Source organism: Girardinichthys multiradiatus, chromosome 17, assembly GCF_021462225.1.
Source record: "Girardinichthys multiradiatus isolate DD_20200921_A chromosome 17, DD_fGirMul_XY1, whole genome shotgun sequence".
NCBI classification, from domain to species: domain Eukaryota; kingdom Metazoa; phylum Chordata; class Actinopteri; order Cyprinodontiformes; family Goodeidae; genus Girardinichthys; species Girardinichthys multiradiatus.
Window position 1 is genome coordinate 28,484,905 of NC_061809.1, and position 12,500 is coordinate 28,497,404.

Sequence of the window (12,500 nt, forward strand, 5' to 3'; positions counted from 1 at the left end):
TGAGAAGGGGGACAGGAAAGAAAGAAAAGAGGGGGAAAGGATGAGGAAGGAGGAGGAAAACAGGAGAGAAAGAAGTGGATGTGTTATATCCAACATTCAACAAAACGTTCATGCAGTTTGAGAGTTTTTAGGTGCTACATGTAGCAATTAAGAATCAGTAACTTTGCACTGAACATTTTGTGCACGTTTCAGACTTCTGGAGAAGTCTTAATACACATAAAAAAACTGCCCAGGTTTTGGGTGACCTATTTAATAATTTAGAGTGGTCTTCATCCAACGTGATGCCACCCAAAGCAGTACAAGCAAAACAAGAGGGACTTCTATCTGTTTAAGTGTTGGAGGACAAAGTCTGATATGCAGACTAGTCTTTTTATCTTGCACCACAGAAGTCAGGAAAATGAACATCATCTATTTCTTTTTAGAGCAATCGCAGGCATTTGGGTAAAGGAAAAACAGGTGCTGTGCCCACTCTTGCAACCCCATGTGCAGCTTGTGATTGAAAATGAGAATCTATACTCCTTAAGCCTTTACTGAGGACTGAGGCAGGAATGACTGGTCCCATCAGCTCGTTACACCATTTCTGAGTGATGTTAGACTAACATCAGACTAGGATTAGCTGGTGCATTATTGATTTTTTACCATTTATGTTAGCTATTTTAAACCATGTCGTTAGTGTACCTTTCCATCCCATGTGATGTGGGTATTCAACTAAATGTTTTAAGATGCTTCATGGACTAACCGTGATGGTGTATCTATGCAAAAATGTATTCTATACATTTATTTTACTTGCAGAACAATACCTAATTACCTGCAGAAACAGAATGAAAGTGAAATTATTTTCTAGCGTGAATATATATCAGTGTAGAAACAAGATTTCAAAGGAAAGGTGGAAACCAATTTTCTAGACTGTGTTTCAGAAATAGATTTTAAACCATTACTGTTATAAAAGATTAAGCAATTGTGGATCAGAAGCAGAAACGTTTAGGACCCAATGCTTTAGATTCTGCCATGGTCCTAAAAATGTAATAATGCGGATCACTTGATATGGAGGTTAGCTGATGCTAAGAACATGCCACAAGTAGCACCTAGAGTTTCATTATTTTAACAAACAAACTTCTGCACTTCAACTTTAGAACCTCATTTGAATAATTAAACAAGATAAAAGCACCTTTCTATAAAGCAGACATACAGTCACGGTAAAAAGAAAGTACACCCTCTTCCAGTTTTAAAGTTTTCATATATGGACATAAGAAAAAATTATCTGGTCTTTATCAGATTGAAAAACCATACAAATTAAACTGTGTGGGTACAAAATGACAACAGATTACACATTTAATAATTAAAGTAGAAGCCAAAATGTAAAACTTGTCTGTGAAAAGCTAAGTACACCCATGATCCAACAGCTTGTAGAACCACCTTAAGCTGCACTAATGCTAACAAATAGCTGCTGTGTTTAGGATCATTGTTTTGTTGAGGACCCAGTGTGGACCAAGCTTCACCTGTCCGACAGATGGACTCAGATTTAACTCTAAAATACTTCAGTCTACAGAGGAGTTTATGGTCCATTCAATGAAAGCAAGGAGCCCAGGTCCCTAGCCATCAGCCCTCCACAACCATGCTTGACAGTTGGTATGAGGTGTTTGTGCTCACATGCTGTGGTTGGTTTTCTCCAGACATGGTTCTGTGCATTATGACCAAACATCTCTATTCAGTCCAAAAGACATTCTTCCAAAAGTCTAGTTCTTTATGCAGATGTAGCTTTGCAAGTCCTGCCGCCATGTTGTCTTTAGAGAAGAGGCTTTCTCCTTTAATACTTCCAAACAGCCTGTTCAGTGTGTTTCTAACTGCCCCAACATGAACTTTAACCTTTAACCTGCTGACTGAGGAATATACAGTCTAAGATGGAGCTCATTATTGTGGATATTGTTCCTTCCTGGCGTTGTGTTAACACACATATGCGTTTTCTAGAGCAAAAAACAGCCAAAACCTCTGCTTTTATAGAGGGACTCACAGCCGACGATGGTCAGTTAATTAGGTGCTTTAAATGGGGTGTACTTAGTTTTTCCACTCACAGCTTTTCTATTTGGGTTTTGTTATAGTGAAAAAGATGAAGAACTTTGGTGACTTTGTACGGTTAAGGTTAGGTTTAATTTTTCCTGGTAAAGACCAGGTAGTTAAAGGAGGGAGTACTTTCTGTTTCCCTTAATCATATCTGCAAACTTGCAGGATCGAGTGTCCACACAGAAACCTCCTAAACTTTAATAATGTCTCATTAACTAATAATTTGCATATTTCTTCACACATCTTTGGATTTCAATGAGTTGGTAAATAAAAAAGGAATCACCAGGACAAAGGAAGTCAGCACAGGAGAACGAAGGTCACACACCCACATACACACACATACACCTGAGGACACTGAAGTGAAACATCTTTGGTTGAACTGTCAGTGGTGATGGGTGAAATGGAGGGAAATGTGGTGCACAAAGCTCGCAACCCCGTTCCTCTTTAGACAAAAACAAAACAGAGATTTAATCTATTCATTTACCCTTCATCTCATCAAAGCGTTGCCAACAAAGCAGGATTGCCGCTGAATATATTAGGAGATGGTGTGGCAGAGGGAGCATTATGTCAGCACACATTGCAAAACAAAGACGCTGTCCTGTCTCCATGCAGAACGGTCTATATTTATCAAACTAGAGTGACGTTTTCAGTTTCATTGACACATGCAGTATAGCACCACTCATTCACACCGAGTAGCTCAACCTAAGTGTGTAATATTCAAGGTTGGAGTGACATTTGGCACCAGAGAGAGAGAGAGAGAGAGGCGAAAAGTATGGAGACGAGGAGGACAGACAAGACAAGAACGGGCATTTGGAGCAGGATGGAGCAGCATGAGCGTTAAGGAGGAAGAAGAGTGGCGGCTGAGGGAGGAGGAGAGGAGGGGGCTGGTTTTTCATATTCATGCTCTGCTGAGAGGGTGCTGCTGGAGCGAGGCCGAGCCGACATGAGAGGGTGGGGTGATGGAGCAGAAACAGGGAGCTTGTCAAAAAGAGGGCAGGAGCAGGAGATGAGGGCAACAAGGAGAGACGGAGGAGGAAAGAAATCTGAAGATGGTGGTGTTTAACCCGAGACAAGCTTAGACATCAACCTGGTGCTTTTAGACACACATCTACAAGAAGGACATTATCAACACGCATAGAGGTGCAGACGAATCCTGTCTGTTGGGGAACAACAGCCTGAGAGCTGCTGCAGGGAAGCACAATGAAAGAAATCACTGAAAACACAACATGGACGTGAAAACACCTGAACCTAACAGACAGGCAAATGTTCATGCACACACATCTGCAACACCCATATGATGGGGTGACGGCACGCCACATGACGCTCAAGACAGGAGGACGCAGGAAGGCAAAAAACATCAACATGGCATCCGTGTTAGGTTGAAGATGGACACACACACACACCACGGATGAAGATCGGAGCAATGGCGATGTGTGGAGCTGATGGTTTGGCTGACGTGCCGGGGTCGTGAAGTGACAACACTGGAAATGGTAACAGCGGAGAGCGGAGGCCGGCGTGGGGCGCCCCGCCCCAGCCGAGCGGCTGCGGCGTTACCTGGGCTGGCTAACGCTCCCAGGGAGGCGGCGCTGGAGGACAGGGGGTTTGCGGTGGAGGGGCTGGCTGAGTTTTGGGCTGCTGCCGCCGCTGCTGCTAAAGTGGCCAGGTTCTGCAACTGCAGAGCGCTCATACCTGGAGAGAGGAGCCAGAGAGGGTGGTGTCAAAGCTGGGGGATCGCCTGGGCTGGACCGGGACAGAACTGAAGCTCCAAGGTGCGGAGATGAACAGGAAAACCACCAGAGAGAATGTATTCCCTTTACAAATACACCTGGAAATAAGCCTTCAGACTGCTTTCTACTTTTTCTTCAAACACACTAGAAAATCTGTGAAGGTAAACACTCCAGCAGCTGAATTCACTAATAAGTCCCAAATGTGCCTGAATCAGTAAAAGCAGCTGCTGTAGTGTTTAGTCCTGGTGTGTTTCTCCCAGGCAGCTCTGCTCTGGAGGCAGAAATAATCAGAGTGATTTAGTTCAACTTATGTTTCTCCCTTTCAACAGCACTCGATTAAAACCCTGTGGATGGGCCTTAGAAGCTGCGAGAGGAAACTAACCTTTTCTAAAAGTGTTCTGCAAGCTTTAGCTTATTATATCACTTTAAAAATTCAACTCCTGGAGCTTGTTTTAGCTCTAATATTTACTGCTGAAAGCAATTAAAATCCTCGACACACAAAAACACATATTTGCGTCAGGCTTCAGGCAGATTAATCCCACTTTCAGAGATTATTCTGAGATTTTACTCTTTGGTATGGCTGGCGCCTAAATAATAAGAAACCAGTACTAACTCATTTACAACTTAATAAGCTCTTTGAAAATGATTTATAACCAGTTTGAAATCATAGGCATGCAACATCAAGTGCTGTATAAGTCCAGAGGGTACTGGTTCCTCTGTTGGGGTTGCAATCTACACTTCAGCCACTAGATGGTACTAAAATCTTTATCCAGATTCCTTCATTTTGAAAAGATTTATCGAAATATCGAAATTTAGAAAGTTTCAGAGAAGAAAGGGAGCTGATTTACAAAAATGCATGAGCATAAATTAGAGTAAACCAGTAAAGAGGACTAAGGTTTTAGTTTTAATGTTAATAATGTGGTGACATTTAGAGGCACAGTTGTGAACTGCAAATCAAAGTGAATAAAAGCTCAAGTTTGGTTTTCCATTCTAGGCTAATGAACTAATGGGCTTAATCTAAGAGTATTGTAAATACTCAAGTCGTAAATGAAAAAAAATTATTCATTTGTCCTTTGCTTCTTTTCCAGCAAACTTTGTTGATGATATGCTTTATTCCAGCATTTTCTTATCAAATAAGTTATAACTTCATTCATATTACATGTATCCTCGAAAGATCCCTAAAATTAAGAATAAATATATTTGCTGCCATCAAAAGGAGCAATTTATATCAATAGAAATCAGTTTCTACAGTAGCCCAGATTGTACTGGTGCTTTGTTTTTAGTTGCAATCTACATCTCAGCCACTAAATGGTATTAAAACTTGCATCCAGTTTCTTTAACGTTTAAAGAAATAATCTGTTTTAACAGTTTCAGAAGACAAGCGGAGCTGATTTATTAAAATGCATGATGATAAACTGCAAAAAAACCCAGTAAATATAACATAAACATTTTAGCTTTTAATATTTATGATTTGATGACATCTAGGGCCAAAGCTCTGAACTGCAACAAATAGAAACCAAGTCCTAGTTGGCTTCTCCATTCAAGGTTAAGGAACGTGTTAGCTTGTTCTACGATTGTATTCAAATACATAAAAAATATATTATTAAAAATTACTTTTCCTCTGCCAGTTTTATCTTCAAGTTTAAATCTTGTTTTAAAGTGTCATTGGGTTTAGCAAGGATCATAAACAATACCACCAAACTTTGTCTGTACAGTACGGATAATGATGTCCTTGTAGAAGACATAAAATGTCCTATTCAATGTTGAATAAAATACTAAATTAATATGATACACTCGCTGACAAAAGGAGAAAATAATATGTATTATGGTGCAAAAATACATCCAGTGATGGGCGTGTCAGTATTCTGATTTTAAGGAGCTGGTGGATCTAGAACAGGCACCACAGGGCATAGGCGGCGGCAATACGATGGGATTGATACCATTTACAGGTAGTTGCAGGAGCATCTGAACGTCCAAATACCAGACATGGAGGGTGCTTTTTAGACCCATTAGAGAGAAATACCAGCACATGATGGGGGACTGATTGTCATATCATGCCTCATGTTTGAACTAATCTTTCTGTGAGTGTAACCCACAGATGTTCTGGTCACCCAATCCAGATCACACCAATGGACGGTCATTGTATTCAGCATCACACATAATCGAACCTCATGACAGTCAGACCTGCCTCTGTGCACAGTTATGGTAAATGGCCTGGACTTGTATACTGCTTTATCACAGTTATCAGACCTTTTCCAACATACTATGGGTGCCTTGTCTCATGTGTGCAGTGCTGTAACAGGGGTCATGGACTGATGACTGCAACTGCTCAGCATGTAGGGTGTACTCTACTCAACATTACCTGTTTGGATTGCCTTATGTCTCCACTGGTTTGAAAATTAGACATTTATATCATCTGAATGCCTCATGCAAAGTCCCCCCTAGTCTCAAGAACACCCAAGAAACTGTCCAGCGCTGGAAATGCTGTCCAACGCTTTTACGAGGCATCTAATTCAGTGACCTTCACGTTACTGTCTGAGGCTTCTGTAAATTCCTGGTGACACATTATCAAACCACCATGTATGCACCACTAGATCCCTGTTCTAGATGTGCCAGCATGTTAGAAGCTGAATCATCTAAGTACCCTTCACTGATCTGCACGTGGACCAAATGTTCTCCAAACTGGACCATAACCTTCTGGTCGCTTTCTTTTTGTTTTAGTCAGAGTGTAAAATATTTTCTGCTTTCAGGCTCAAGTTCTGATGTGAAATGAATAAAACTCCACGCTATATCCCTCACAGCACTGCTGCAGGCTCAACTATTCTCTAAATGATCAACCGTGAGTTAATCTTCTATCTGACATTAGCATATGGGCTTGTACTTAACCATAGTTAATGACTACTGTACATGCCAACACCTAAATAATACTGAAAAAAAGGGGCTATAAAACATTGGTATCCCTGCCCTCTCTGAACATCTTTATCTCTGTAAAACCTCATGAAGGTAATCACAGCAAAACCTTCCACAGAGAGATTGTCTCCAACACATGAGCTTGTTAAAGTTAGGGAAAGGTGGTACGTATGAGGTGTATGTGTTGTATATACAGCCTGGGTGTATATACAGTCCTATGGGAATACGCACATGTAGAGAGACAAACAAAAACGAGACGCCACGAAGAAGATCCATCTTGTTAGACAAAGAAATCCTTCTCCCAGACAACCAAACCGAACGATGACAACAGATGGCTGGATTCATCACTTGGATTCACACTTCTGATTGGTAAATTAAATGGATTAAAAAAAAGAAAGAAAGAGAGAAAGAAAGAGGCTGGCAGCTTTTAGAAGCCTAGTCTTGTTTTAGACTCCAAATCACTGCAACAGAGTGCGAGAGCTCTGAGTTTTTGGGTTGGGTAATGCAACGTGCTTGCATGCTCGCAGAAAAGATGTGTGTGACTTCTTCACTCGTCTCTGCTGCTCAGAAACACCGCCACCGTCGCAGCCAAAACCAATTGTGTTTACAGGGCGATTTTCTCCAATTTTCTGTCATACACCCAAAGCTGAAATGGATTTCTATTTTCAGGGGAGGCGGGAATAAAAACAGCCGTCACTCATTCTATCAAAATCTAACGAAAACACATGTTCACAGCCGTGCTAATTCTGGCCCTGTCTTACATATAGAAGGCAGACAAAGGTGCAACTGAGCAAGAAACATTGCAAATTTAGGGGGGTTGAACGAATGGTATTGATCTTGGTTTTAGAAAGTGGCACATGGACCGGATTTGTTTGTAATGTGGAGCATTTTGGTTTATTTTTTTTCTTTTCTTCCAATCTGGTACTTTCTTTCCCCCTTTTGTCTTTAATCTTCTACCAATTTATTCTTCCTTAACCTCCCTTTTTCATTGACCTTCTGAGCTGTCTGTAACCTTTTAATTTAGCTAATAGCTTTGTTCTTTGTGTTCTTTATGGTTTCTATTAGTCTCCACGTTTAATTAAGAGTTTATATTTCACACTTTTTTATACACAATTTCCATCCAGTGTTTTCTGTTTTAAGCTGTCACAGCTGGTTTTGACACTGCAGACCACAGGATCCAAATCTAATATCTTGAGCACTGTGGTGTCTTCCTCAACCCCGTTTCCTTCCTTTCCAAACACTGACTGTCCATGGAAATCTTTTTAAGACCTTGTTTCTGGATGGTCGGTTATTGTCCTTGTTAAGCACAGAAATATATGTTGAAAATGCGACATTTTGTTGTATTTGTGTCATAATATAGCCTAAAGAAAGAAAGTCAGGCTTGGTTAGTCCATCTGATCCCTTCCAAATTCAATCTATATTTAGTCGGGTTAGTTTTATTCTTGTTTGACCTAAGTGTGGTCTATACAAATAAATTCAAGTTTCTCGTATTGAAAACACTGTCAGGGTTAAAGTTTAGACCAAAGAGGCATAAAAGTCTGTATAATAAAGGAAATAATGGCAAGTTAAATCATTTAATCAACTAAAGGATTATTAAAGATTTCAATGTCTTTTGATCCAGGAGTATGGAATCGGGGGCCCTTTACTAGGGGCCATCCGGTCTCTGTACAAGCGGAGCAGGAGTTTGGTTCGCATTGCCGGCACTAAGTCGGACCTGTTCCCGGTGCATGTTGGACTCCGGCAGGGCTGCCCTTTGTCACCGGTCCTGTTCATAACTTTTATGGACAGGATTTCTAGGCGCAACCAAGGGCCAGAGGGCGTCTGGTTTGGGGACCAGTGGATTTTGTCTCTTCTTTTTGCAGATGACGTGGTCCTGCTGGCCCCCTCTAGCCAAGACCTACAGCATGCGCTGTGGCGGTTCGCAGCCGAGTGTGAAGCGGCTGGGATGAAGACCAGCTCCTCCAAGTCCGAGGCCATGGTTCTCGACCGGAAAATGGTGGCTTGTCCTCTTCAGGTTGGAGGGGAGTTCCTGTCTCAAGTGGAGGAGTTTAAGTATCTCGGGGTCTTGTTCACGAGTGAGGGAAGAATGGAGAGGAGATCGACAGACGGATCGGTGCGGCTGCCGCAGTAATGGGGTGCTGTGCCGGTCCATTGTGGTGAAGAGAGAGCTGAGCCGAAAAGCGCAGCTCTCGATTTACCTGTCGGTCTACATTCCTACCCTCACCTATGGCCATGAACTTTGGGTCATGACCGAAAGAACGAGATCCTGGATACAAGCGGCTGAAATTAGCTTCCTCCGTAGGGTGGCCGGACACTCCCTTAGAGATAGGGTGAGGAGCTCGGCCATCCGGGAGGGGCTCGGAGTAGAGCCACTGCTCCTCCACATCGAGAGGAGCCAGTTGAGGTGGCTTAGGCATCTATACTGGATGCCTCCTGGACGCCTTCCTCGGGAGGTGTTCCAGGCACGTCCCACCGGGAGGAGGCCCAGGGTACGGCCCGGGACACGCTGGAGGGACTATGTCTCTCGGCTGGCCTGGGAACGCCTTGGGGTCCCCCCGGAGGAGCTGGAGGAGGTGTTTGGGGAGAGGGACGTCTGGGTGTCTCTGCTGAGTCTGCTGCCCCCGCGACCCGATCCCGGATAAGCGGAAGACAACGAGTACGAGTCAATGTCTTTTTTGGTATGCTCCCTTTTGACCAACATTACCTTTGACTTTCTTTTACATAGAAAGTACTCCTGGATCAGTGATTCTGTGCTTTGTTGTGTGTGTGCTCTGTCTGCTTGAATCCCCAGTCGGTTGTGACTGATGGCGCTCACACTGAGCCTGGTTCTGGTTCTGCTGGAGGTTTCTTCCTGTTAAAAATGAGTTTTCCTCTTCACTGTCGCTACATGCATGCTTAGTATGAGGGATTGATGCAAAGCCAATGCAAGCGACTATCCACTGTCTGTACATGCTCATCCAGGAGGAGTGAATAATGGAAGTCACTGACTTGGTCCAATCTGCTGGGTTTCCTTGGATAGAAAACGTTTTAACCATCTTGAATAATAAACTGAATTTGACTGCACTGTTCGATAACTAGTATCAATTTGGAATGGATGTAATTGACTTGAAATCTGTCTGCAAGGTTGGATTGAATTGACTTCTTTGCAATATAAAAGTTGTGGGTTCGATGCCAGCTTCCTCCTGCCACATGTCGATGTGCCCGTGGGCAAGGCACTTGATTCCAAGTTTCCCTCTGATCTGTGCATCAGTGTATGGATGTGTTTGGCAGTGCTACTGGGTGAATGTGGCTCTATCATAAAGTGTTTAAGTGTTTGGTATAACTAGAAAAGAGCTTAATAAATTCAATCCATTTACATTTAGATGTCAGTAGATTCCTTTTTGTGGACATTTGCCACATTTTGAGCTAAAGGTTATTTTTAAGTTGTGATAGAGGACATTTTAATCAAATTTGTACATAATTATATGTCTCATATGGATATCTTTATATATATATATATATATATATATATATATATTACCCTTTCTTGAGTTTTCAATCACATCTAGATATCAGCTTGTGTTCAGGGAGTTTACCATTTTCATGAAATTTAACATATTTAGATGGCAGACAGCATTTTTTTCTACCATTTGTAGCTATGCAGATGATACTCACGTTTACAAACAAAATATAACATGTATTTTCGTCCCTTTTACCTTCAGTGATTTAAAGTTGGATTTGCGTAAAGATCCTCAGTTTTATGAGGTACTCAATGAAATATTGGTCTTTGGACCTGGTGTTACCTGCAGAGCTTCTGTCGTGTTTTTGGGTGTGGTTCAAGTAAATGTTCTAACTTTTAGGAACAAACCTGGTGAAAAAGGTTAAATCACTTTATTATAATACCATTTTTTAACTGTTCTCTGTTTTTATTTATTTGGGCCAATAATTCTACTATTGCACCACTTTATGTTGTTATTAACTGTACTTTTCTTTTTTGATTTAAATCCCCAATATTCTTTTTAATCTTTCTTCATCCCTCCCAGAGTCTATTTTCTCCTCTGGTTTGATGCATGACAGCAGCAACTACAAAGCAGCTCTTCTTCTGTTTCAATCTTTTTCTCTCACCATGTAACCTTTTCTCACCTTGTTTTTCCACAAAAGCTCTACACCAGTTCTTACTTGCATTTGTCAAAGGCTATCTCCCTCACTGAACATACATTTTCGAGACAGTTATGAGGAGAGAAGGCGCAGGCAGGAGAATAAAAACCCTGTTGGAGAGGAATGAAGAGCAGCAAACGATAGAGAGGAGACTCTGAGACAAACGGATCAGAGTCGGAGGATCTGGGTTGTGCAGATGGTGCGTGAGCGGGTCCATTGTGTGCGAGTACATATGTGTGGAAGGATGCGAGCGCTCCTCGCTGCTCCAGCCCGCCGTTGGCTGCGTCTAATTGAAAGCTCATTGGTGTAATTGAAGCCTCTCAGCTCTGCAGCTCCTTGTGTTAAAGACTGGGACCAGATGCCATTCAGCTGTCTCACATCTCCTGCCAATCACTAATGCTCCCAGTCTCTTCCTCACCAGCGCAGATGGAGGACCGACAGATCTCTCGAATGAGACGCCCTTCTCTCCCCGCTCGTTCCAAACCCTCCCAGAGCCGATTTGTCAGCGTGATTTTAAGGAATTGGGAAAACTGTAAGGCGGTGTAGCTTTTCGAGAACATGACAGAAAACTGGAGGTTAAAATCTACCAACACACTCAGGTCCTTCATTCCAGTGATTTATTTCATCTTCTTTTCTCATTTGAAATGACCAAAGAAAAGCTCAATTCTCACTGAGACGAGCAGGTAATGAAGGTGGGGCGAAGAAATTCATGGTAAAATCACATTTTTCATGGAAGAATTCCAGACTTTTCCACACTCAACTTCTGAAAGATCCTAGTCTCATTCATTCTTAAACAAAACACAAGCATTCAATGTGAATTTCTGGCAAATATGTTTATGTCGGGCAGGTTTTATGTATGGTACCAGAAAAACCTGGAAGAAAGGAAGGACAAAACAAAGGAATGGAGGACACAAGAAAGAAAGGACAAGAAATAAATACAGGTAGGACTTTCTAAGAAGGAAGGGAGGTAGGACACATGAAATGCATGAAGGAACGACACAAAGAAGGAATGGAGGTAGCACGCAGGACAGAAATCTATTAAGGACAAGAAATAAATGAAGGAAAGAAGAAAGTAAAGAAAGGCATGAAAAATGGAGAAGGGAAGAAAGGGCATGAAGAAGGAAAAAAGGAAGAGAAAACAGCAGAAAAAAAGGAAAGACAAAGGAGAAAGAGTAAAGAAGGATGGATATAGGGAAGGAAGTATGCAAATAAGGAAGGACACAAGGAAGAGAGGAACGATGAATAAGGAGAAAGACAATGTTCCTTCTACTGATTTTCTTTTTCCAAACCTATTCTTCCAGACTGTAAGAACCTTGGAACGAGTTCTGGAAGACCACAAAAAATCTGCATAATGATGCTTTGAAGTTGGAGAGAAAAGAGGAGATGAAGAAGAGGGCAGGAGATGATGAGCGCAAGTCTCCACGACTATCTAAAGTCTTCAGTGACCGAAATTAAAAGCTTTAAAAGTTTGATTTCTGATTTGAGCTTTTTGTAATACTTCAGGATTATTCAGGCTGTTACAATATGCATTTTTCTTCTGCAGCTTGACTTTTTTTTAAAGATTTATTTGGCACTACTGGCCTTTTTTGACAGTTACAGACAGAAAGTGGGCAGAGAGAGAAGTGCAGACATGCAGCAAAGGTCTAAAGGTCGGGAATCGAATCT

The 12,500-nt window shown here is 41.8% G+C and overlaps 1 protein-coding gene across 13 annotated transcripts in view; it reads right to left on the reverse strand.

Annotated features, from left to right (window-relative positions):
- celf2 (cugbp, Elav-like family member 2) overlaps positions 1–12,500 on the reverse strand; it is a 473,358-nt gene that overhangs the window by 25,200 nt on the left and 435,658 nt on the right. For 7 of the 13 annotated variants that reach the window (XM_047390239.1, XM_047390247.1, XM_047390250.1 and 4 more), the window contains one exon: positions 3,616–3,750. The exons of the other annotated variants lie outside the window; for them this stretch is intronic. In XM_047390239.1, coding sequence (XP_047246195.1) covers positions 3,616–3,750 — 135 coding nt within the window. The remainder of the gene's footprint in view (positions 1–3,615; positions 3,751–12,500) is intronic. 13 annotated transcript variants of the gene reach the window in all.